A 26480-nucleotide genomic window follows, 5' to 3' on the forward strand; every position below is an offset into this window, starting at 1 on the left:
GCAGGGCGTCTGGATCTGCATCACCGACTTGAAGTGACCTCAGATGGGGTGACCTTGCCTCATTCTGAGCTTGTCACAGCTCCACCAAAGGCCTGGGTTTCTAGGGTCACAAAGAGCCCCTGAGGAGGTACCAGGTTCAGAAATCTGCTCAGACATGTTCAGCCTCTCCCTTCCGGCATGGGGTGGAGGCAGGTGCCAGAGGGGGTGGGGTGGGGGTGATCATGAATAACAAAGGGAAGGTCAGACGTCTAAGAATTCCTCAGGGGTGAATAAATAAGAGTTCAGTGTCCACGATTTCATATGCTTGGCCTGGGGACACCGGCACTCCACAAGGCCCCGCCCCTCGCAGGGTTCCCCGTGGACCTGGTAAGAACCTGCCACTTGACTGTGGCTGCCAAAACAAGTCCCATTTCCTAGATGAGGAAGCTGAGGCTCTCTGCTTGCAAAGGGCAGGGGGAGCTGGAATGCAACCCTGCCAAGTCCCTGGCCTTGGGCTACATAGTATCACGCAGACAGCTGACTCCCTGAGGCAGGAGAGGGACCTCCCTGCCTTCACTGCTGTTTGGTCTCTGGGTCCAGCGCGACCCCCTCAGGCAGAGGGCTGGGCCCACAGAGCCGCACCTGGCTTTCCAGTTGGCTGAGGCGCTGCTTCACCGCCATCTGGTTGGCGCTGTACTCGGCCAGGAGCCGCGCAAACCTGGTCTGCAGGGTGTCCAGGGAGGACTCCAGGTGCTCCACCTTCTCCTCGATGTCCTCAGGGTCAGCCCCGGCCTTGGCCAGGTCCTCGTCGATCAGGTTGTCCTTCATCAGAATCTGCCGTCCCTTCTCCTCCAGGGCCTTCTTGGCATCAGGGTATTCGGTGAGCGCCTCCATCAGGTCATCCTTGGAAAGGCAGAACAGGTCCGAGTAACCGATGCTCCGGATGTTGGCTGTCCTGCGGTTCCCTGACTTGCTCCCCTTGATGTTTAAGATGCTGATCTCCCCAAAGTAACTCCCGTCGCTGAGGACCACGAACTGGGTGAGCCCATCGTCGGCCACCACTGCCAGCTTGCCCTCCTTGATGATGTACATCTCCCTCCCGATATCCCCCTTCTTGCAGATGTAGTCCCCGGGGCTGAACACCGCGGGCCGCAGCTTCAGCACGAGCTCTACCAGGAGCCCCGCCTCGCAGTCCTGGAAGATGCGGACCTTCTTCAGGGTGTCCAGGTGCACGTTGATGGCGATCTCAGCCTTCAGCTTGTCCGGGAGGCTCTTGAGCACCTCCCTCTCATCCACCGTCTTGCGGTTGGCCCACAGGTAGTCAAACCACCGGATGACCCGCGTCTCCAAGTCCTTGGTCACCTTGCGGAGCTGCATGTACTGTTTGATGGCGTCAATCTTGGCCTGGAACTCAGTCCGGGAGGCATTCATGTTTGAGATCATGGAGCCCACGTTGCCCACGATGGTGGCAAAAATCAGGACACCCACCAGGAAGTCTACGACGACGAAGAGGTACTCCTCGTCTTTCACAGGGGGTGGAGTCTCACCGATGGTGGTGAGGGTCAAGGTGGACCAGTAGAGACTGTAAATGTACTTCCTGGAGAGGCGCCCGTACTCCGGGTTTGAGATGTTTGGGTAGACCCAAGAATCTGTCCCGAAACCAATGAACTTGGAAATGGCGAAGTAGATGCAAGCGTTCCAGTGGATGATGACGAGGATGTACAAAACCAAGTTCCCAATCCTGAATACATTGGGGTAGCTGGTCCTCGTCTCTGTGCGGTCAAAGAATTCAAAGAGCCGGGCAAACTTCAGCAGGCGGTTGAACCTCAGCTCCGGGTAGTTTATGCCCAGCTTGAAATAAGCCAGGTCTGTGGGGACGACGGACAGCACGTCCAGCTTGAACTGCAAGGTCTTTGTGTAATGCCGCCACAGCCTCTTGGTATCCCTGACCATCAAGCCTTGCTCGAGGAAGCCTAAAGAGGGAGGTGGAAGTCACTTGGGCACCAAAGAGGCTGTGTTTTTTGACCAGGGCCCACAGAAAGATATTTCACATCCTGACCACAGAAGACATAGTGGTACACTAATATTAGACACCACTTCAAAAACACACTTACCACTCCTACAGGAAATGTACTAATATTTACCAGTCTATGATGTCCTAATCCATTTTGTTCAATTAAAAATATAGATCAATTGGGTCCATTTGACTGTGGATTGGGCATTAGAGATAGAAAGAAATGATTATTAAATTTTGAAACATAGCCGAAACCGGTTTGGCTCAGTGGATAGAGTGTCGGCCTGCGGACTGGAAGGTCCCGGGTTCGATTCCGGTCAAGGGCATGTACCTTGGTTGCGGGCACATCCCTGGTAGGAGGTGTGCAGGAGGCAGCTGATCGATGTTTCTCTCTCATCGATGTTTCTAACTCTCTATCCCTCTCCCTTCCTCTCTGTAAAATATCAATAAAATATATATATAAAAAAATTTTTGAAACATAAATGGAAGTTATATTTTCTAACGAGTCCTTGAAAATTAGAGATACATGGTATAAGGGTTACTGTCTGAGATTTGCTTTAAAATAGTCCAGCCAAGAAAGGGGTGGGGGATGGGGGTAGAAACAAGATTAGCAAAATGTTGATGACTGTTGAAGCTGGGTAAGGGTACCCGAGGATCCATAATACTGCTCGCTCTGATTGGGGGCATGTTTGAAAACACAAATAAAAATGTTAAAAGCACAGGTCATGGCCATGCAGCTGGCACCACCAGTCAGCAGTGGGCATGAGCTGCCTGTTGGAGACACTGTCCAGGGAAGCAGTGTTCTCCTTGCTGGCCGCACACGACATCATCCAAGGGGCTCTGGGAGCATGGAACCTGGAGCTCACCCCCGAGAATCAGACGGGCCTGGACGCTGGGAGTCAGGGACATCCTGCTTTCTAACGCCCGTTCTTTATTTCATTCTTTGGTTAACTCATGTTTATTGAGAACCTAGACCAAGCATGTCAAACTCGCAGCCTGCAAGCCGCATGCGGCCCACAAGAAATATTTTTGCGGCTCAGCCAACATAACGGTATGTAAGAAACATTTTAATAAAAATTTCGTAACTTAACTTTTACAATATCCTGTTACACATAATTATTAATAACGAACTACAACATTCGCTAGTGACTGATTACTATAATCATGTTGCATTCGTTTCCCTTATGCGTCTTTACGTGCAGGCGCACCATTTCTCTCCACTAATACTAGCAGCCGATGGCCATGTCATTAGTCTTGGACTGACTTGTTTGGTGTGCGCAACAGGAAATATTTCCCTTTCTGAGAACAAGAAAAATAGGTTTATTTGTATTATGCTTATTAATTTGTGCAGTTATTCAGTGTCTGGTAAGTTAATGTTCAAGAAAAAATATTAATTTTATTAAAATGTTCTATTATTTTATGTTAACGATGACTCATTTATTTCAGTCCTTTGTATTCTGCATGTCTCTATGGAGATAAACCTATGTTTCTATGAAAATTGAAGCTTTTGTATTTTTGCCGCCCACATAAACTTCAACCTTGTTTATTTGGCCCGTGTTAGCTTTTGAGTTTGACATGCTTGACAGTGGTTGGGAAACTCATTAGTCAACAGAGCCAAATATCAACAGTACAACGATTGAAATTTCTTTTGAGAGCCAAATTTTTTAAACTTAAACTTCTTCTAATGCCACTTCTTCAAAATAGACTCGCCCAGGCCGTGGTATTTTGTGGAAGAGCCACACTCAAGGGGCCAAAGAGCTGCATGTGGCTCGCAAGCCGCAGTTTGCCGACCACGGACCTAGACCATTACATGACACTCCTTGAGCCTTGAGACGCCTCGATACTTCCTTATTACATTTTCTTTCAATTTTGAAGAGTTTTTTTTCTCCCCTTTGGAATATAATCCACAGCCAATTGGTTTCTTGCCCACCTGCCTCCTCACCCCTGGATTCCTGCTGAGTCTTAGGTTGCCAGGGTAGCACCAAGGCACGAGGAGGGTGGGCCACACTTGAGTCAGAGTGCCCTGTGCTGCTGAACTGGTTGAAACAGGGACAGCCGGCCCCAGGAGCTGGGCCACTCCAGGAGCAATTGTGTCTTGCTAGGTTCACGTGACTGCGGAGTGGCCGACCACCGGGACTGGCTCAGTCACCGTGCAAGCCTCGGGCTGTGTGCATGAGGACTTCTGTTACGATGCCAGGCTCTGATGTGGATGGAAGCAGGAGGGCTGCTGGGAGTGACCGTGGACTTTGGGCCAGTCACTCAGCGTCTCTGGCCTCAGCTTCAAAGTCAGCCAATGGAGAGTCCTGCCTGCTGTCTCCAGCGCAGCAGTTCTCTGGGGAAAGGAGGTGGCTGCATCGCTCTGCGCACTGCCGAGCTGCACGGCTTGTTGCTGTGATCCGGCATGTTTATATCGACAGCTATGGCACAGTTTTTAGCTAAAAAATCTTGGAAGTCACAAGCAGGGCCTCCACGAGCTTTTGTGATGTCTTTGTGCAAATTAGAAAAAGGTGCCCCAAAGATGCAGGGCTGGGGCTGCGGCTGGGGCTTTAGCCCCCACTTACAGCCGAGGCACCTGCGGGAAGGCCTGTTCCAGTCAGTTCTCCACCCGAGTGCTCCTCTGACAGCCACGGAGCAGCAGGTCCTGGTCCTCCGGCTGCCCAAGCGAAGACTGACCGAGCTCTGCCTCCTGCCTCCTGCTTCCAGCTGCGCTGGGCAGGGCTCTGAGATGATGATGTGGCCTCCTTATTTCCAATATCAATGAGATATCAATGGGGCCCAGAAAGACAGCTCGACCTCCACAGGGTCACACAGCTCATTGGGACAAGAGAGACCAGAACCCAGGGTCATGACCCCTGCTTGGGGCTCTGTCCAAGGAGCAGAGGAAGCTTGAGGTGACACCACCCCATCACTGCTGCAGGCTCCCCAGACCTGCTTGGCCTCTAGTGGTCAGGGGTAGGAAATGTCTACCCTACCGTTCTGGATCTCCCTGAACATGGTGTGGTCCCCTGGACCCTCCTGATGTGGGGCCTGTGGCCGGGCCCAGGACATCCGGCTGGGGGCACTCACCTGTCCGGGCACGCACCAGCACATCCAGGCCATAGAGGACGTCCGCCGCGTAGTCCAGGACCAGCCACAGCATCAGGTGCTCGGATTGCAGCTCGTCGAAACAGGCCCTGCGCCAGGGCGACAGGGAGAGATGTCTGCAGGGCCCTCTAGCACTGGCCGGCCTGCAGGGCTTGTGCCCCCGAGTCATCACCAGGCCTTGAGGAGGGGACCAGGCTCCCAGAAGCTTCTGTCCAAGGTCATGTAGCTAAGAAGAGCTGGGATTGACCCCAAAGCGCGGGCCCTGCTTGCTCTGAGCAGGGAGCTCCAAGGCCGGGTGGTTTCTCTGGGCCTCGCTGCTGGGTCAGGAACAGGCTGAGGACCTGCCCTTCCCAGGCCAAAGACATGAGAATTTCTGGAGGATTAACCACGGAACAAGCCAGTAAATGTTTTCTACTTTCTCCATCTTTATGTTCACCATTTCTCATACAGACAATACCCGCAAAATACCCCTGATCCCCAGAGAGCAGCAGCCTGCCTCTATCCCCAGGTGAGCTGGGAGAGGCCCTCAGTTCTCCCTGCTTCACCCCAACTTACCCTCAGAGGAGAGGAGACCACCCCTTGCTCAGATAATCCTGAAAGCCCCCCTGACACTCAGAGAGCCCGGGGGCTCTGCACATCTGCCGTGCGGCCTGGGCAGGCAGCCCCAACACCACCAGGAGAGCAGGACTCACCCTGCAGTCTCACCTGGCAGGCTGGCTCAGGGACCCCAAAGCCCTGCGTACCCTCACCGAGCAGCACCTCTGCCTGCACCCCCACCACGTGCTCAGGGACCCCAAAGCCCTGCATACCCTCACTGAGCAGCACCTCTGCCCGCGCCCCCACCACGTGCTCAGGGACCCCAAAGCCCTGCGTACCCTCACCAAGCAGCACCTCTGCCCGCGCCCCCACCATGTGCTCAGGGACCCCAAAGCCCTGTGTACCCTCACCGAGCAGCACCTCTGCCTGCACCCCCACCACATGCTCAGGGACCCCAAAGCCCTGCATACCCTTACCGAGCAGCACCTCTGCCCGCGCCCCCACCACGTGCTCAGGGACCCCAAAGCCCTGCGTACCCTCACCGAGCAGCACCTCTGCCCGCGCCCCCACCACGTGCTCAGGGACCCCAAAGCCCTGCATATCTCCAACAGTGATACCTGCCTTGCAGGCTTGCTCAGGAATGCCCACAGCTCCCCTGCCTCCCTCCCCTGTGCCTCCTACTACCCCCAGAATAGCAAGAGCCCACCCTGTGTCCTTGCCCAGCAGCCTGCTGGGAAGAGCCCCCAACCCCTTGCTTATTCTCAGAGAGTAGCAGCTCACCCCTTATCATTTCCCTAAGTTTGATTAGAGAAGCCCAAACCCCCTGTGTACCCCAGAAAATCAACAGCTCTGTCCCCGAATGCCTGTGAAGAGCCTTCCCAGAGTCCCTACCCCCAGAAGAGTAGCTGTACCTGCTCATCCCCTCCAGGGGCCCAAACTCCCCCCCACCCCACCCCTCACCAGGGTCCCTTCACCCTGTGGTCTTATCTCTGGACTTGAACAGGATGCCCCAAAGCCACGGGTCACTGTCAGACATGCAGCCTCTTGTCCTTGCATCCTTGCCCTGTACCTGGCTCAGAAAGCCCAGACCCCGCCTACCCCCCTGGAGGAGAAACAACACGTCCTGCTCCCTCTCCTGCAGACCCCCTGCTTGCCCACAGAGGCCAGCAGCGCCAGGTCTCTGTCCTGCAGGCTTGTCCAGGAAAGCCTGGCCCCCACCTGCCCTGAGGAGCAGCGTCTTCCTAGGAGAGACCCCGAGTCCCCCCTCCCTCTGCCTCTTATGAGAGGAACTGCCTCCCTCTCCTGCAGCTTCCTTAAAGAAGTCCCTGAGCCTTGCTTGTCCCCGAAAAAGCCACCGCTCGCCCCTGCATCCCGAAGCAGACGCTGACACGCCCCTGCCCTGCAAGCCTGCTCAGGAGCACCCAAAGGCCCTGCGGCCTTCAGAGGAGCAGCAGCTCCCCCTGCACCAACGCACAGCCCACAATCAGAGAGCAGGCTCCTCCCCTGCACCCTGCCCTCAGAACACCCTGCCCTCAGAGCAGCTGCAGCTCGCCCTCAACTTCCTCCTACAACTCCATCAAGGCTCCCAGGTGCTGTGGACCCTGGCACAGCTCCCCACGCGCTTCAGAGCCCGCATGGTGCTCCTCCAGAGCCGCCTCACTGATGGAGACACAGGCGCCAGCAGCTGCATGGCCGAGAGGAGCCGGGCTCTTGAGTGACACTCAGAGTCCCGTCTTGAAGCCAGGGACAAGCGAGACCAGGCAGCCCTCCCTCCTACACCCCCTCCCTGGGTGGAGGCCCAGCCACACCCCTACCTGCACACCAGCAGACACCAGTTGTAGAAGACCGGCAGGGCGATGATGGTCAGCCAGCGGTAGTACATGTTGCTAGAGGGGTCCACCACAACGGGGTCCTTCTTTCTGGAAACAGACACCACAAACAGTGCCGTGTGTTGAGAGACCACAGCTGTGGAGGGGCTTGGACACTTGGCCTCGCTTAGGAACCCGAGGACCCTGGTGGGCGGGACCTCAGAGAGGGCTATTCCAGACCAGGTCCTGTCGGTCTCAGGGCTCACATGGGAAGAGAGGCTGAGAGGCAGGGCAGACGCTGGAGGTGCCCCCTCCCAGCTCAGCTCCCCAGGAAGCCAAGTTGCCTATCACATCATGGTGGTGACATCCCCACGTGCCCCGTGGCATCCTCCATGTCCGCAGGATGCTGGGAATGAAAAGGCAGCTCGATGATGCCACAGGGCTGCTGCTGGAGTCTGGGAGCGTTGTGGAAATGCAGATCCCCAGGCCACCCAAGCCCTCCAGGAGGGGCTGCCAATGTGCATTCACACTTGCTCAGGGTTCGGCAGCTCCTCTCGGAGCAGAATTTGGGAGCCTGGGACGTTCCCTTGGGAAGGCTTTCCACCGTGCTCGCGTCACTTGCACAGATGTTCTCAAGCAAGCGTGGCAAACTCGCAGCCCACAGGCTGCATGCCTCGTTTATTTTGGCCCATGTTAGCCTTTAAGTTTGACATGCTTGTTCTAAAGGCTCATTTCCCAGCACCTGGGTCCTGCCTCACCATCCAAACCACCAACCTGGGCATCACCTGGGCAATGTGGCCACACGCAGAGAAGCGATGGCTTTGGGTGCTTTCTGTTTTCCCTCCCAGGATGTGGGGAGGATTCGAGTTTATCGAGGTGCCGAGGACTCTTTTTCTCTGGGTCCCTGTGTCTCCTCCCTAGCCCATACGCCTCCTGTGCTGGCTCCAGTCTGTTCCGGAGGAGACGGGCCTTCCTGCCTCGCTGGGACCCGCAGTGCAAGGTTACCTCTCACTGGTAGGATCTGGACTGTTCCAAACCCTTTTCGCCACTGGGTTAGGATTGAGGTTTGGGACTGCAGTATTTTCACGAGTGCAGGAGAAGGCCTCAGCTTACCTGGGCTGTGCGGAGGCTCTTGTGTGGCAGATAGAATGCCTGGCGGGGCAGGGGGGGGGGGGGTGTGGGGGGGGGAGGGGCATGCCACAGGTTCACAGAGACAGCCCCTAACTGCTCACCTGAGGCTCCACCCCAGTAGGCCCCCTGGGAGCCCCAGAGCTGGGCCAGGCCTCCCTCTGCTGGGGGAGACTTCACAGGACTCATGAGCCTGGCCTCCTGGGATCAAGTCCTCATCTGCAGCCCCCTCTCCAGGGCTCCCCGGAGGCCTGACAGCATCACCCTGGGCCCCAGGTCCTGGCCCCGGGCGCGGGCAGGCTCCACGTGCTACTGAACCGGTTTGGAAGTACTTCTCTCAGTATTACTCCTCTTGTTTGAGGCAGTTTTCCTTTCTCTCTTCCTCCCTTTCTCTTTCTCCTTTCTTGCCTTGTCGCTGGAGGATGCAGGGGACATTAAGCAATTTTCTTACAGCACACACACCACCACTCGGAGAGGGGGATCCGGAGTGACACGGAGGAGAGGCCACAGCAGGGAGTGGCTATTTCTAGCACACTGGCAGAAAGGAGGTTACTGATATCATCATCACCATCACCATCATCATCATCATCATCGTTATTGTTATTATTATTCCCGAAGTGTGAGGTAGACCAGCCGGTGAGGCTTACGCGTGTCCACCGACCTGTCCACAGAGGTTCAGCTCAGTGTTGAGCAATTTCCGACCCATTTTCATGAGCCCCTGGGACATCTCAACCAGCTGAAACGAGGCATTGTGAGGTGCTGGGAAATAACCCCAAATCCACACTTTAGGGTGACAAAGTCACCTACGCAGCGCTTTGTTCTGAAGGGAAGGATGTGGCCTGCTGGTTCTCAAAACCTATCTGGGCATCGAATGAAAACCTGGGTGGGGAGCAAGCTGGGGGGCAGGGGGGCAGCGGGGAACAGCCCCTCTTCCCCTCGCGGGAAGGCCTGCGAGTGTAGCTATTTCCTCAACAGGTGCTTCTCTCCGCTTCCTCTTCTCTACCGCCATCTTTTAAGGACTGGCAGTCATCAAGGTCACTTGTCCATCATTACCATTGTTCTGCAAGCCAGGCATTACGGCCCATTGAAGAGCTGAGGACACAGGCCAAGGGTAAGGCACCTGGCCTGCCTCCAGGGTCCCCGCCAGCCATCTGCAGGCCCCTCTGATTCCCTACTGCACACCCTGGAGGGAGGCACTGGAGGGGAAATGTCTGCTAATTAAGCACCCATTGAAAATGATCAGTACAGTTCACATAGCATTTCCCAAGGAAATAACCAAAGCTGTGTGCAAACATGCTTACAAAAGAATAGCTACTGATACTGCGTGTAAAGTCAGAAGCGTAAGCGACCTAGTCATACAGCTTCGTTGACAGTGAAATTCCAGAGGCCTCTTTAAGTGTCATTGAAGAATATCCCGAGGCAGGGGAAACCGGCCTTGGTGTTTAGCTGTTACAAAGCAGGCTGCACACACGTTTAGTAGTAGCTGCATTCGTTTTGTATTGCTGCCAGAACACATTGCCCCAAGTGCATGGCTTACACGACCCAGGGTGGCCTTGCAGATCTGTGAGTCAGAGTGTGGCATGGCTAACATCGAGGCTAACACTGAGGCGTCACAGGCCGTGACCCTTCTGAAGACTCAGGAGAATGAGTTTCCTGCTCATTGGACTGTTGGCAGAATTTGATTTCCTGCAGTGACCTGACCAGCATCCTTGTGTTGTTGCCGGCTGTGCGCTGAGGCATCCCCAGACTGCAGAGGCTGCTGCATCCTCGGCTGTGGTCCCCGTCTCCCACCTCCAAAGCCAGAAATGGCGGACCGAGCTCTTCTCACCTCCCTGGTTCTCTGCAGCTGCGGAAGGTTCTCTACTTCAAGGAAAGCCTGTGATTAAAGGGCCCACCCTGATCATCCAGAATCAGGATCTCTGCTGTCTCGAGGCCCTTAGACCCAATCACATCTGCCAAGTCCCTTTTGCCATGGAGGGAAAACAGCCACAGGGCATAGGGATTAGGGCCTGGCTCCGTGGGGAACCACTGCTCTACCGACCACTACCTTTACGGATCGATGCTGCTGTTGGGAATAGGCTCAGACCTCAGGCATCCCTTCAGGCTGCCATAAAAGTAGTCCTGCAGGACCCTCCCCAGAGCCTTGGCCTCACACAAGGACTCCTGCGTGACAAACCCCTCTCTTCCTGCTGTTCTGACGGAACAACAGAAACCTGTCCGGCAGTGCTTCCCAAGCCAGAATGGAAAGTGCGTGTCTAAAGCTGAGCTTGTGTCCAGCATCCATGCAGGGATTTCTCGGCCAACACTCTCACCCGTTTCTCCAGCAGCCGGGACCCTTGGCGTTCGTTTCAGGGTCCACAGCAGAGCCAGCCCTGGGAAGTCCTGGGTCGTGTCAGGCCCTCGTCATCTTCTGTCATGTGAGGGCGACACCAAACATGTTTTCCTGGATGAATTTAAATCTTCTGTTCTGTATATGCCAGTCTTGTCCTCACCCTTGTTCATCAGATGTGAAGGACAAAACACAGGGGTGCCCTCTCTCATCACCACACTTGTTCACCAGAAACTCAACACCGTTCGTTGTGTGCAAATCCCTAGTTATCCCTCCAGTTTCCAGCTGCTTTTATTTTATTATTACTTTTGTTGTTTTTTTTTTAGAGAGGGGGGGGGGGAGGGAGAGGGAGAGAGACATCCATTTGTTGCCTCACTTATTGATGCATTCATTGGTTGATTCTTGTATGTGCTCTGACCGGGGATTGAACCCGCAGCCTTGCAGATCGGGACGATGCTCTCACTAACTGAGCTACCCGGTCAGGGCCTCAAGTTGCTGGCTGCTTTTAGAAACTCAGAGCTTCACTGAATAAATCTCTGAAAAAAATCCACCACAGAAATCTCTTTATCACTCATGAGTCTCTCTGACCTTCCTCAGTCCCAAGAGGAACCGACGCTGGTCTGCCTGCCTGTCCAGGTGGCTGCATCCCCTCAGCAGTCCTGGGCCCATCCCAGCACCTGCTTCTTCACATCTCCAGGTGCCTCGAGATCGGATACCCACGGACTCCATGCTAATTACACGTGTCTGTGTTGGCAGCACAATCAACCTTTGCTGATGGAACAATTCCTTTTAATCTGGTAGCTGCAGCCTCACACTCCAGGGCAAGCCTCTCACAGTGTCCAAACCAGGGGGCAAAGAACTGGACATGGCGTGAGGACCGCAGAGCCCATGTCAAAGAAGTTGTCTTTGGTGAGTTCCAGCTGCTGGAGGCAGCTGCTATGGGCTGGCCGGCGAGAAGCCGTGCTGCATGGAGGAGAGGTAAGGTGGGCAGCCAGGAGGGCTGGGCGCTATGGGGACCGTAGGGGCCTGGCCAGTGACAACACATCTTCTGCCTGTGCTCACATGCCTGGCCCAGGTGGACCTGCCGCCTGAGGTCCCAACCCCCAAGCCCAGCTCCAGCTGCAGTCTGAAATTATTCTGCTTAACATACTAGTCAATATTTATTGAGCACTTACTATGTACCAGGCACTGCGCTAAGCACTTTACATAATTAACACATTTAGTCTTCACTAAATCTGCAAGCCAGACAACACTGCAATACCTATCTTACAGGTCAGGACGCAGAGAGGTCAGGTAACTTACCCAAGGTCACAAAGCTTCGAATTGGGATGCAAATGCTCTTAACCAGTATCTGTATTAAATATATATATATATATATATATATATATATATATATATATATATATATATATATATATATATCTGTCTATCTATCCATTCAATTTTTATACCTAGGAAAAACTGGGAGGTATCTTTGCCAGTATGTTAAGAAGGGTTTTCTTTGATAATGGGATTCCTGTTAACATGACGTGTACTTCTCTGCGGGTATATGCTCATGTGTGCTTTTCTGTGTTTTGAAAGTTTCTGACAATGCATATATGAATACATAGAATAAGAATAAAATCTGTTTAGCTTGTTAAGTGAGAAGAGCAAGGACAGTCACCCATTCTCTGTCCTCTATGCATGCCCTCTTAAGTCCTTTCTGCCACTGGTCTTAACATCAAAACACCAACAGAGGGCGCTTCCTACAAGCTTATTGGGCATGCTAAACTTTGCTGAGGGTTCTCATTGCACCAGGCTCAGGTTTCCTTGTCCAGGATTTTGGCCCGATTACAGACTTTGGCCTTTCCTCTGGCTACCAACCTGTTGAGGGCCTCTGAAAGACCCAGCACTATCCAGCTGCACCCCCAAATCCTCCCAGCACTGACCCAAAAGACCCACACACAGCTGCAAAACTATACTGGTTTTGGCTGGAACAGTTTGATCAGGGAGGGAGAGTCAGGACTCAGGGGACTAAGAGGAAACGCCCGAAGAGGTGGAAGAATGAGGATGGGTGTCCACAGGAGTTGTTTCTGTACCTCTGTGTCTAGGTGGCCCTGTTTGGCACAGTCTCCAATTCTGTCCCTTGGTCCTTGGCTGCAGTGTTGGACCCATGATATGAGCCCTGAAAAGATTTATAGGAGCTCAGTGCAGCCAACACCATTCACCCCCATCCTCACCCTCATGGCAGCCCAGGACGAAGGAGCCAAGAGACCCCCAGGGCCTCTGTCCCTGGTTTCTAGTGCCTGGAGCCTTTCCCTGACTGCAGAACCCAACCCAGGTTTCAAAGGTGTAAATATCGCATGATCTCACTCATATGTGGGATATAATGATCAACATAATTTGATGAACAAGAATAGATCAATATAGAGACAAATGGTAGTGGAGGGGGGGTTAGAGAGCAACCAAAGGACTTACATGCATGCATATTAGCATAACCAATAGACACAGACACTGCAGCTGTGGGGGCTTGCCCGGGCTGGGAAGGGATGGGGGAGGGGGTCAATTGGGGTAAAAGGAGACATACGTAAAATTTTAGACAATAAAAAAAAAATCAGGTGCTTTAAATCAAGCACATATTGCAATAGCTATTGTTTTGTAGCTGAAATAATTTCATTTTTCTTGATTGTTGGTATCTGGGTTTCTGGATTTGCTGTCCAAATTTATGCAAACAAAATGCAACTAAGTTTCAGGGAGGAAAATAGAAAAATGTTCTACTGGAGGAACAAAGGGAAATAAGAAAAAGCCTTGGCTCATTTCTCCTTCAACTGGAAGTCAAGGACTTGCCATTTCTCCCTGATATTGATGGCTTTTCCCTAAGCTCCAACTGAGATGCTCCTCTACCTATTCCCATGGCATTCCATGAAGAAGGCAGGAGAATGGTGCACACGTGCTAACACACATGTATGGTCACACAGGCACACGCCCTCCTTGGACTCTTGAGTGGCATTTGCCATGATCACACATCATAGCTATCTGCCGGCTCAGCATCTGGTGACAGAAAGGAATGGCAGCGGGTCACCGTTTCTAGAGGCTATGCTCTGGACAAATTTAAATTTCCTCTTCCCTAGCTGGTTTGGCTCAGCGGATAGAGTATCGGTCGTTGCTTCTGGCCTGGGAACCTGAAGGGTCCTAGGTTTGATTCCGGTCAAGGGCACATGCCTGGGTTGCGGGTTCAATCCTGGCCCTGGTCAGGGCACATGCAGGAGGCAACCAATAAATTTTTCTCTGTCCGTGTCTCTCCCCTTCCCTTATACTCTCTCTACAAATCAATGGAAAAATATCCTTGGGTGAGGATTAACTAACTAACTAAATAAATAAATAACATTTTCCTCTTTCCACTGCCCTGATTCCATCCTCCAAGTTGGCCTGAATCGGCCTGAATGAGAGCGTCTCACTGGCACCCAGGAGTACGGGGTGGGGTGGGGTGCGGGGGGTTCTGAGAAGAATTACCCACTGCTCCACAAGGAGCCTGGCTTTGCACTCAAATACACAGCAATGGAAGCTCTTTAAGCTTGAAACGTCCATCCCATCCAACCCCTTGCTCTATAGACAAGAAGCTGAGACAAAGAGATCAAATGACCTGCCCCAAGAAATGACCATGTCCTTCCCCTTGTCCACGGGATGGCGTTCCAATGGAAGGAACAGGATTCTAGAATGGTGTGGCAGTGTTGGAGGGTGGGAAGCAGGATTAAGAGGGAGGCAAAGCTGGGCATCTCGGAGGAGGAAAGGCTCAGCGGGGAGCAGAGATACTCACACCTCTGAGTAGCTGCAGGTGTGGGCGTTGCTTCTGGCCGGGCCAGCCACCACTGCAGGAGGCCGAGGGAGTGAACATGGGAACCGGCACTCAGCTCCACGCATGGGACCGTCCCCAGGTGCTATTACTACCCCACCTCCTGGGCCTTGCACGCAGCTTTAGGAATGGGGGGTGTCAGGGACCAAAATGTGCTGTGACTAGTTCACTGTGATGGAAGCCTTGGGGGAAGAGCGGGTGACCACTTGGCTAACCGGAGGCTTCTGGATAAATGCGATCAACCATTGACTCCATCCAGCATCTGCCTCAGATTCGACTCTATTTCATGCAGTTTAACCGTGTGACAGCGGCATGAAGGGCGCAGCCATGGGCCCGACGTGGCCCCTGGCCTCGGCGCTCTCAGGTAAGGCTGCCAAGTGCCTGGCACACCAGAGTGGACACCGCAGCAGCAGTGACAAGTTGCTGCCCTTGTCTGCACAGGCCTGGCTCTCAAAGGGCACCTGCTCCAGGATTCGGTCACAGCTGTCACTTCCAATTAGCAGGGCGAACATAGATGGTGGGCAGAGCTGTCCCAGGGTTCAGTTTCTCCGCTCCCATCCCCCGCCCTCACATCCATCTTAACTCCTCCGGTCCCGCCCGCCCTGATCTATGTGAGAGCCCGGTAGAAGGTGGAGCTGGTTTTGCATCCAAGCAAACATCTATTTAAAGCTGGACAGCACAGTACTTCATGGTCAAAGGCATTCTCTCCAAGTTGTCCACTACCAGGCACATTTGGGGCACGGCTGGTGCAGGAAGCCAGCGTGGCCTCGCAGACCTGGAGGGTGGCTTGCTGGTTCGTGGTCTCTGCAGACCCCTTAGGAGACCTGGAGACCAAAGCCAGTGGCCCGTAGCACCCCAGCCTGACCCTCGGGGCCCCGCTTCCATGATGCTGACCATCCAGCCAAATGCTATTTGGGGACTTCTGCTTGCCCTGCCCAGGTCTCCCGCTCCTCACACAGGATCATCTGAGGATTCATTCCAAGCACCTGAGCACCCAGGAAGCCACACCTCCCTGTGAGATTGGGAAGGAGCGAAAGCTCAACTCCATGGGCGTGTTCACACCTCTGTGCTGGTGGTCCCACAGCCCAAACCCACCGCACCAAGACCTGCTCTGCGAACACCTTGCTTGCCAATGGGACTTTGCTTCAAAAGTTCAGGCTTCCTCCCCCAGGAAGCCTCCCTAATTGACCAGCTACCACCCTGCACCATCGAATTCATCTACCCACTCTGACCCTTCCCATTATATACAGAGGCCATTGACCAGGCCTCTGTATATAGTCGAGCCCGGCCCTGATAAGGTCCTAGCTCAACCCTCCACTCATCTGGCCACATTGGGAAGTCGACAGAGTCGACTGCTCATTCCCATTAGTCTAAGGGTGTGGAGAAGGCTGTGGGTGGGCAAGATGACGCCCAGACCCTTGTTCTGTAGACCCTTCTCCTATCAAAGGTGAACACTCTCCCCACCCTACCCGGCCCCTCCTTATGCTCCTCCTCTCCATGGTTTTTAACCTGATCTGGAACATGAATGGTTCCCCTTGAAAATTCTCACCAACCTGCAGACCTTCTTCCCAGACAAATGCATGCATCCCTTTGCATAAAACTGGGTACCATTGAGGTTCTCCCCGAGGCTCCTGGTTTCTGGTGGGTTCATATCAAGGTGGGTTACAGTGCAGTCTAGGAGGGCACTATGGTGGACAGAGATGGGTGAGCCAAGCACCCCACCTGAAAGCACCAGTTCCCGGGACACTAGCTGAGCTCTGAATAGGATGGGGTCAGGGTCACAGGAGGCTGGGGCCTCTGGGTAAAGGGTTTTTCTCCTGCAGGACTTCTTGGACTCAGGCAGAGACAGTTGGTGCTCTCCCAAGACAGAAGTCTTCTTCCAGGAGCAGCTTTGAGCCGACCTAGCGAGCGATGCCTCCTGCCTGGCGCAGGTGGTTCACCTCCTGTTGGCTCCTCACCTTCTCTCGCTGTCTGCTGGCTCCTGGCCGCCCTGGCTCAGGGCATTGCTTTCTCGGCTGGACACCTCCTTGAGCTCGGCACCATGGAAACGCTCCAGGAAAGCGTCCGGTTGCTGTGCCCGGTGGTGTGCGTGTCTGGAAGCCCAGATGCGCAGCGAGACAATGAGGCGCCACAGCCTGGAGGGGCACAGACGGCAGTCAGCGCACGGAGGAGGGAGAGGAAAGCGCTCACCTCTTACCAGGTCCTGGACTCAGGCTGCGCCTCACCCTATGGGCTGTTTATTCCCATCTCCTCTGTGTGCACCCAGAACTCAGCGCCCTCCGGAAGGGACGGTGCCCTCATTATGGCCTTGTCCTTCTAACACCTGACTCCACAAAGGCATAGGCCTTCCTTCCAATGGGCATGCATGAGCTTTTCTGCTCACTGTTCCTTTTGCCCCGTGTGGAACTCTTTGTCACAACTGGTAAGCACAGGAAGTGTAAACAATTCTATTTCCAAATGGTGAAAACTTTCGAGCAAGGCTTAAGGAATACGCCCTTCAGTACAATTGTATTATTGTTTCTTACAGGAGCTCTCATTTTCTCCCAGGCTTGTGCATAAATTCTGTCGTTCCTTGCCTTGGCCCTTCTCCTGGAGCCAGACCCCACGGGGCCTCAGGCCCTGGGACCGCAGTCCACATCCACAGAGCTGGCCTTGCTCCATCCTCCCTGAGCTGGCCTCCTGCCATCCGTCTTTGCCAGGAGGGAATGGAAGAGAGGCTCAGCTCTGTATTTCAGCGTCTGGTTTCCTGAATTGGCACCGGCAGTGCACACCACAGAACCCAATAAAAATAGTTCTGAGCAACCTGAAATGAAGTCACAAATCGTCACATACTTTGACCTAATTGCACTCTTGTGACCTAAGCCTAAGGGAATAAATTGAAGCAAGAAAACGTCCCAGAAGCGGATGCTTCCAGCTGCTGTGAACGTCCGACAAGATGCCTCCCAGCCCCACGAGTCTGCTCTGGACACTCCCCTTCCACATCTTCCCTCTGCCGTGGAGGGGAAACTGAGGCCATACCACCCCTCCTACCCCCCACCCCCAGTCTCCGCAGAGGCTCAGAGATGGACAGCTGAGCCAGTCACGCAAGCCACTGATCTAAGAGCCACTCCAAGATGGGATTGGATGTTTCAGCTCAAGATCACGTGGTGCAGGCCATTTTCAGCCTGTGCCTGCAATGTGCAAGCTGAGACAGAAGCAGTAGACAAGCAGCAAGAAGCACCAAGACCTGAAACTCCACCAGACAGTGAGAGGGAGCAGGTACTCCCTCCCCAGCTCCCCTCAGGGGCCCATGGCTCCATTTCCAGGAGGTGGCCATTGACCTTCTACCAGCACCGTCCCAGCCCCTCCCAGCCCCAGCCCTGCCCCAGCCCCTCCCAACCTTAGCCTGCCTTGCCCCGCCCCTGCCCCAGGTCTTTTAATTTGAGCTGGTTTGGAGGCTTCTCTTCCATGAAATTAAAGAGCCTAGGGCAGTGGTCGGCAAACTCATTAGTCTACAGAGCCAAATATCAACAGTACAACGATTGAAATTTCTTTCAAGAGCCAAATTTTTTAAACTTAAACTTCTTCTAACGCCACTTCTTCAAAATAGACTCGCCCAGGCCGTGGTATTTCGTGGAAGAGCCACACTCAAAGGGCCAAAGAGCCACATGTGGCTCGAGAGCCGCACTTTGCCAACTATGGGCCTAAGGCATCACTTCATCAGTAAGACAAAAACACTGGAATCACTGAAATGGCTAAGATGAAACAGTGAAATAATTATTGGTAGCGTCCTCCACAATGAAAAATATGAAGAATAAATAATTAAAATGTTTGTAATTGTCTTAAGCAAAAACTGTGCAAGACATGATTATGTAAAATAACTATGGCATTGTTAAAAAAAAATGGTGCCCTGGCTGGGTAGCTCGGTTGGTTGGAGCATCATCCTGTATACCAAAAGGTTTCGAGTTTGATTCCTGTCAGGGCACATACCTAAGTGGCAGGTTCCATCCTCGGTCGGGGCAACCCATGCACATTTCTCTCTCACATCAGTGTTTCCCTCTCCCTTCCTTTCTCTAAACATACACATCCTCAGGTGAGGATTAAAAAGAATTGGTGGAAGGAAGCCATGTGCCCAGGTTTGTGGGCCCCTGCTGTGAGTCAGCGCTGGCTGCAGCTCCGCCCCGCCCGGGGCCGCCGCGTTAGCATCTCAGAGGAGACTGGAAAAGGTGCAATGATTCCCTTCAGGTGGTACAGCTACTGAAGCCAGAGCCCAGATGTCACCAGAAGGGAGAGCCTGGCTAATCTTTCGGATGTGGCTACGAGGAAGATGCTATGCTGGTGAGCACCTGCCCAGCTGCTTCGGAAGTGCCACCACCATCTCCGTGCTGCAGTGGGCATCTGGCTCCCGTGGCTGCCTGCACTTGTTTCCTGAACCCTCCCTGGTCGGTTTTTCCCCCTGAATTATTCCAGAATTGAGCAAGTCTCTCAATATAACTTTTCATTAAAACAAGTTCAGATAGAGGCAGCTTTTCTTAGACTTTCCTGAGCTCAGACCCCCTGACCCAAGAGAGAACTGCTCGCTGATGGATGTCTGACTGCTCTGCTCCTACCTCTTTTCCTCCAAATCTTCAGCCCATCCCACCCACCATTTCTTTTCGAGATGCACCTACTTTCTTTCTGCCTCAGTCTCCCCCTTCCTAAGAAGGAAGCTGAGATCCATCAGTTACCTGGCAGGCTCCTGGCTGGTGACAGTGATGGAGGCTTGCCTGGGTTCAGTCTGTCCTCTGGTCTCCATGGTGATCCCTGGCTGCAGTCCTGAGGATGTCTCCTCGCCGGGCGCACGGGTCCTAGGAAATCACATGTGCAGCAGGCTGAATTGATTTCAAGCTCACGCACCTCCTGGACACACTCAGGATGAGATGGCCAGATGCCCTGCTCCGTGAGGACAGCTGCCGTCACGAGTCCTCGACCCAGGGCTCCCACTTCAGGTCACGCTGCCGCAGATCCTGCTCAAGGGATAAATGTGGCCTTTCTTTCACAGCAAGCCTGACCGAGGAAAGCAGCCCAAGGCCAGCTGCTGCCATGGGCTCAGTGAGAGGGGCGAGCCAGCACACATGGTCCCTGTCAGAGCACCGGGAGGGGGCGGTCCCAGCGCCGCCACCTGGAGCCAGAGCAGCCTCATCCACACTAATTCCAGAAAAAGGGTTTCAGCGCAAACTCATCTCTGCTAATGAAATCCTACCTCCTAAGGCAAGCTCAGGGCCACCTCCTTCAGGAGGCCTTCCCTAGTGTTTATGGGAAGAAGACCAGTTCTCTGGGAATACTTCCCTTCTTTGAAAACCTCCTGGGGCTGCGGTTTGACCAGCCTGAGTAAGAGCCATCCTGGCCTTGGCCTCTAGGGATTTGCACTTCAGTCTGCAACCCAGAAGAGCCCGGGCAAGACAAATTGATTCTATCTCATGGCCTATCCCAACCTAATCAGCCCTCTTAACAAGGTGGTGACGGCTGGAGGAGGCGAGAATGAATGTCAGGGAAAGGCTCCATTTCTCCCACCGAGTGAGGAGAAGTCAGAATGCTACACCCCAGCCACTGAGCTGCGGCCTCCTCCTTCCTCATCACCCCTGCGTTCCAAGGGGGAGAGGGGCATGGGGAGGGCTCACTGCCATCCCGCATCCCATCCAGGCCACCTCTGTACAGCCCCTCCCTCAGCTTCCCCATCTCAAGACTCCTTTCTTCTGCTAAGACCAGGCAGGCACCTGCCTCTTCCATGGCCGCCTTCCGTGCGGGACAGCTCTCACACCTGTGCTGCTTCTCCAGGCTAGAACCCCCGGGTCCCCCAGCCAGTCCTCACCGGGTTCAAGTCCCTTCCCCTCACGGGCATCCTCCTGGGAGCAGGTTCCTGCATTCTTACGCTCCTGACTGGCAGGGAGGCTAAAACCATCTGGCTGTTGCGGGAGCCCAAGCCAGAGGTCTTGGTAGGCTGTGGGTCCATGTGCTTTTGGTGCTCCCAGCACCAACTAGCAGCCAAAACCCAAGTCCTGTAACATGGCTGCTGCATGTACAATTTATCTGTTGGAAGTATGGGACCTCCCGTTTATCTGAGTCACTCGATGTTTGGGACCCTTGGTATACAGTGGCATCACACTAGCCTTTCCTCCCAACTCCATCTCGTCCACAAATACATACACCAACTGTATGACACTTATGGACTGCTTACTGCATATCAGCCACATATATTGTATCATTTAATCTACATAACAGCCCTATAAGAGAGGAAAACGAGGTTCAGAGAGGTTAATTAACTTCCCCAAGGGCACACAGCCAAGTGGCAAAGCTGAGATTTGAATGTCATCCCATCCCACTTCAAAGCCTGTTCGCATCCACTCCATGAAGCTGCCCTCTGTATTTCCACATATGGTACCATTAGAGCAGAAGCTGAGTAGGACATGGCTGAGGACCGAGCCCTGTGGCATGTGATAGAGACATGACACTGATCCACCCAGCTGCACTATGCAGGCGTGTCTCTATTTTCAAGCCACTTGACTGAATTCCACCTCTGTACCTATAAGAGACACTCACTTCTCATCCTTATACAAATAAGAGACCTGTCGGGTGCTGCTGTAGGTAGGAAGCTACATCTCAGCTGCCCTTGCAATATTCTGTTTATTACGAAGGTGGCGTGCACGCTCCAAGGTCAGTTCCAGGAGGAGGAGACGGGGACACGTGAGTCTGTCTCCCCAGCCCCTGGACCTAGCAGCTGGCACGTGGCGGGAGGTGGGCCAGCATCCAGAGTGCTGCCGCGGCACATGCACCTGGCAGATCGGAGGCACCCCCGAGGATGGAGGTGCTCTGTCCCCACCAGCGGCCCCTCAGGGAGTCTCAGCACCAAGCAGTCGCCCCGCATTTCTGTGAGTCTGGCGCCTGCTAATCATGTGGGAGACATCCTGAGCCCGGGCTTCCTGGATTAGCAGCAGGGGAACCACTGCCCATGACATCAGAGCTGGTGGGCCAGTGAGGCGGCTGCAGCCCACCGGTTTCAGAGCAGGCCCGCCGCTGGCTGCAGGGACCGCTGAGGTGTGTGGCCTGGCCCTCTGACGCCCACTCGGAGGAGGGGTGACAGAGCCAGAGGCCCTGGCCCGTCTCTGCCCCAGCACCCAACCAGGAGTTCTGTGGGCTGGTCGCTCATCCCCCTGAGGGTGTTTCCTGGTCTTCAAATAGGAAAGAAAAAAAAGATGATTTCATATTGATTTGAGTGCTGTGCGCAGACTCCAGTGCAGAAGCGCAGTTAGCCGCGAAGAATGGGGGAGCCTCCTATGATGCAAGTTCAAGGGCCTGAGGGAGCCTTTCTTCCCCAGGCAGCTCTGCACTTGGTTCTCGATGCTTGAATTTCTACCGTGATTTCTGTTAGGACCGTAGGACAATACCACCCTCCAGCCATTTGTAAGCTTCCCACCATGGGAGACAAAGACCAGGAAAAAGCTTGCTGGACACCAGGAGTCAGACCACACAAGGAGTGGACACTGTCCTGAGGCACCTAATCGCACACCTGCAACCCCAAGCCCACCTCAGCCCCAAACCCACGGACGACAAGAGCTTCCCGCCAGTGACTGTGTATAGGGATGAACCGCCAGCTCCTGTGCTGCCATCAGCCACCCAGTGTCCCCTTGGCCCAGTGCGGCTCAGCCCTTCCCGCTGGGTATCCCATCCCTCACCCCCTTTCCTTGAATAAATTCAGTTTTCTTCATCCACCCGTGGAGACAGCTGCTTAGCCTGCTCATGTGTGCCATCTACTTTAACCTTTCATGCCTTCCTTCTAGTTTGTTAAATGCTTGCAGTATTGAAACAGTAAACCGATTAGCTACTCTTCCGAGATGGAAGAGGAGATGGGAAAAGAGGAGAGGAATTGAATGAGATGACATCTTGAGTCCCCGAGGACACACTTTTGACGATCAGAACTTCTCAGGGAAATTCAGAGGCAAGAGAGCCTGGGGGCCGGGCCTTGTCCTGCCTGGAGCTGGCTGAGGCGCTGGGGCCAGGGCTGGACAGGGCCCCAGTCTCTGCAAAGTGAGCAGATCTGGCCAGGAAGCCGCCTGCCTTCCCACCACAGACCCAACTCTAGGAGGTGACGGCGCTTTTGCAGGAAGAAGCTCATGAACTTGGTGATCAGCAAGAACAAGAACAAGGAGGGCAACACAAGTGGCTCTTTTTGAAAGACAAGGCACTCTCCTACACATACTGCTCACCTCATCTCCTTCGCTCATTTATTCAGAGGATGGATGCCCCTGAGGCTAAGGCTGCCTGTCAGGGGAGGGGACAGAGGTCCCACCAGGACCGGAAGTGGTGGTTAACTTTGCCCTCAGTGCAGCATCTGGTGTTGTCCTCCAGTGACTGGGGACATGGGAGTAAACAGAAGGGGTCTTTTAGAACAGAGTGGAGAGTACGAGACCTTATCTTTCTTTTCCTCCATCCGGGCAGCAGGCAGGGCCGTAGCCACACGTGCCGGGGGTGAAGCCATGCATTCTCGCCTTCTGCCCGGGAAGCAGCTGGAATGGTTTTCTTGCTGATAATTGCTCAGGGCTCTGCTCACGGATCAACATGGAGAAGGTGTCTCTTCTGTGGGACGCAGACCTCCAGGCCCCAAAACTCACCTGGAAGAGCTGCCCCAGGGCATTGGGCTGGACTTGGGGTGCCCTGGGTCCTAGCTGCAACCCCCTATCTCGGATTCCAAAGTCTTTCCCTATTGTATCATCTTCAGACACATACCAGGCAGCTGTTAAACAATGGAGTCAATTAAGCAGATCTAGATAGAAAAGAAAAATTCAAGACTTTTTATTTCTGGTATTTTCAGGGCATAAACTCAATTTTTTCGTTCAAGTGAAGTATCTTTATTCTTCCTTATAACAATTCACTAGGAAAATGACCCCAAATATTTTTAAAAAGAAACAGAAATCTGGTCTCCATGTGGGTAAAAACCTGGGGCCGGGCTCTCTCGGGGAGCAGGCTGTGGTGTCTCCACCTGCTGGGGGAGCTCAGCAAAGGGCTACGGGACACAGGCTCAGCACAGTTCCCGGCATCACTGAGATAAAGCAGGATTAATAGTTCAGGGCCACATTCACAATTATTTCTCCCAAAAGCTTTCTAAAAGGATATGAATTTCAAGACAAAGGTCTGTGTTTTGTTGAAACACCATTTCCTCCCCTAAGATAGCGATTTAAAACTTTAACATGTTTTTGTGTATGTGCTGCAGTCCTATGTTCAAATGAGTATTACAGGGAAAATTAGTCTGTGGCAGACAGATGCTGGGCTGCATTGGGAAGTGGGGAAGGGCCTGGCCCCCACTGTTCCGCTCCCAGCCTGGACCCGGGTCTCAATCCTTGGTGATGCCACGGGTCCCATTCCAGAAATGTCCATGTGTTAACCCACTCATGCCTCCCTGAGATAAAGCACAACAGCTCTCTCATGAAAGAAGCATTCTTTCTCTCTCTGTTTGAAATCTATGCAGCCTTTCCATGGGCTTTGTAGTAATCTGTCAAAAAGTTCTTTCCCAAAAGAGCAGTTGGGCAAGGCCTCAGGTGAGGCTGGTGAGACATGGCTCGTGGTCAGGCTGAGAAAGCATGCCGGGACTCAGGCAGGAAGGGCGAGCTCCGGATGTTGGAACAGCTGGGGCTCTGAGGGCAGAGCCTGGGACACCAGAGAAGACCCACAGGAAGGGACTCCTTTCCGAGACCAGCAGCGAGTGGTCACAGGCACTTACTCCAGGCAGGACCTGAGCCCGAGCTTTGTCCTGTCTGAACCCACTACGCAGTGGTTCTCAATCTTTTTAATGCCGCGACCCTTTAATACAGGTCCTCATGTTGTGGTGACCCCCAACCATAAAATTATTTTCGTTGCTACTTCATAACTGTAATTTTGCTACTGTTAATGAATCATAATGTAAATATCTGTGTTTTCCATAATGTAAATATCTGGTTGCGACCCACAGGTTGAGAACCGCTGCTGTAGAGCCTAAGACCATCGGAAAACACAGATATTTACATTACGATTCATTAACAGTAGCAAAATTACAGTTATGAAGTAGCAATGAAAATAATTTTATGGTTGGGGGTCACCACAACATGAGGAACTGTATTAAAGGGTCGCGGCATTAGGAAGGTTGAGAACCACTGCTTGACTACAGCCTCTGAGGTAAGTACAGCCCATTGTGCAGATGTGGAAACTGAGGCTGGTCAGTTATGGGCCATTGTTCAGGTCAACAGTCTGACCTATGCTGTTAGCTATTGTGCTGGCCAGGGAACAGGGGGAGAGGGGAGGGGATGGCATTCTCATCCATTCAGATGACGAATGAATAGCAACATTGAAGGATATGATTCAGAGCCCTGACCTGTGTGGCTGACCGACCCTGGGGGAACGTGAACCTGGCATGAGCCCACAGGGAGTCTCTCGGCAGCAGAGGCCCATCACTAGGTGTCAGGTGGCTCAATGAGCTGGCAATTCCTTCCGCAAAGGCTCATCTTCTAGGAGGCCCCGTGGGCCCCCTGAACAGCCCGCAGTCAGGCTTGTGGGCCGATGGCGGCGGAGGAGCCAGGACGCATGGGGCAGAGCCGGACCATAGCGGTGTCTGGGCAAGAGCCATCTGTGCAAGAGCCGCGGGACTGCCTGGACCTGCCTCCTCTCGAGTACCTCCCTGGACAGAGCCGGACTGAGCCCCTCCCTTCGCAGCCCAGGGAGTCTGCAAGCTCCACGACATGCTCTGGTCATGCCCCACCAGAGGCGAAAGGGAGCGATGGGGGAAGTCCCATTCTGCTTCGAGTTCTCCCTGACCTGACAGCCTCGGTCCTTCCCCCAAGATCCCAGGAGCCAGATGCTGCCAGGCAGCCTGACTGTGTGCCCGCACTTGGGCCTGTTCTCCCCGCTCCCCAAACTTGTCCGAAGCCCACCTTGAGGGGCTTTATTAGCTCAGATGTGGGAAGGAAACTATTAATGCATGTTCAACGTGTTAATAGCAGGTAACTGTCCGGATTATATTATTTTTTCTTTTAAATAAGGGGTGATGCCTTAACCTAAAGGAGTGAGTCCCCAGTGGTGGGACACAGGTGTGGACAGCAGGAGGGTTAGGAGGGAGCAGTTAGGAGGGTGGGGATTTCTGATGCCCCTGAGTCAATGTCACATTTCCAGGGGCCCCAGTATGTTAAAATGGTTGGGGACTACGTCTCTGTTGGGGTGCTTTGAGATTTTCCTCCCTTTGCCTGAATCCTCAAAGGTGGGGTCCGAGGGCTGCCTAAATTTTCAGTAATAGGGACTCAATGTTGTTGGATATTGTTGTCCATCATTTATTAGCGAGTCTGTTAAGGATCTGGAACCAAACACCCAGACAGAGAAGAGACAAATGCACCCCTGAGTGAGGAGAAGTGATGGATGAGGGCCCAAAGCCAGTGGTATGGGGACCGAGGCACTGGCTTTGCACTTGCAGCCATTTATACATATAAAAGCCTAATATGCAAATTGTCCCCTCGGGAGTTCAACCAGGAAACTGAGAGTTCGATCGCTCACTATTAGGTGTGCTGACCACCTGGGGGCATTGGTGATGCAGTGCTGGCAGCAGTGGAGGTGCTGCCAGCCCAATGGGCCCCAATGAGAGTGGGACAGCAGCGAGATGATGGAGCAAGTGAGTAGGCAGTGCCAGGCCAAGGCGGGGTGTCAGGCGGGCTGTGGGGCTGCGAGGCTGGGGGCATGAGCTAGAGCTGCCGGAGAGAGACAGGCCAGTCTGGACACACCCTGAAGCCCTCCGGT

At 53.6% G+C, this 26480-nt stretch overlaps 1 protein-coding gene across 1 annotated transcript in view; it reads right to left on the reverse strand.

Annotated features, from left to right (window-relative positions):
* Positions 1 to 552: 552 nt before the first annotated feature.
* CNGA3 (cyclic nucleotide gated channel subunit alpha 3) overlaps positions 553 to 26480 on the reverse strand; it is a gene marked incomplete at both ends in the record, with an annotated part of 28550 nt that continues 2622 nt past the window's right edge. Inside the window, 5 exons of the mRNA XM_080685013.1 lie at positions 553 to 1952; positions 5060 to 5166; positions 7429 to 7533; positions 16670 to 16846; positions 19418 to 19537. Coding sequence (XP_080541139.1) covers positions 553 to 1952; positions 5060 to 5166; positions 7429 to 7533; positions 16670 to 16846; positions 19418 to 19537 — 1909 coding nt within the window. The remainder of the gene's footprint in view (positions 1953 to 5059; positions 5167 to 7428; positions 7534 to 16669; positions 16847 to 19417; positions 19538 to 26480) is intronic.

This window comes from Plecotus auritus, assembly GCF_963455305.1.
Source record: "Plecotus auritus genome assembly, chromosome: 8".
NCBI classification, from domain to species: Eukaryota; Metazoa; Chordata; class Mammalia; order Chiroptera; family Vespertilionidae; genus Plecotus; species Plecotus auritus.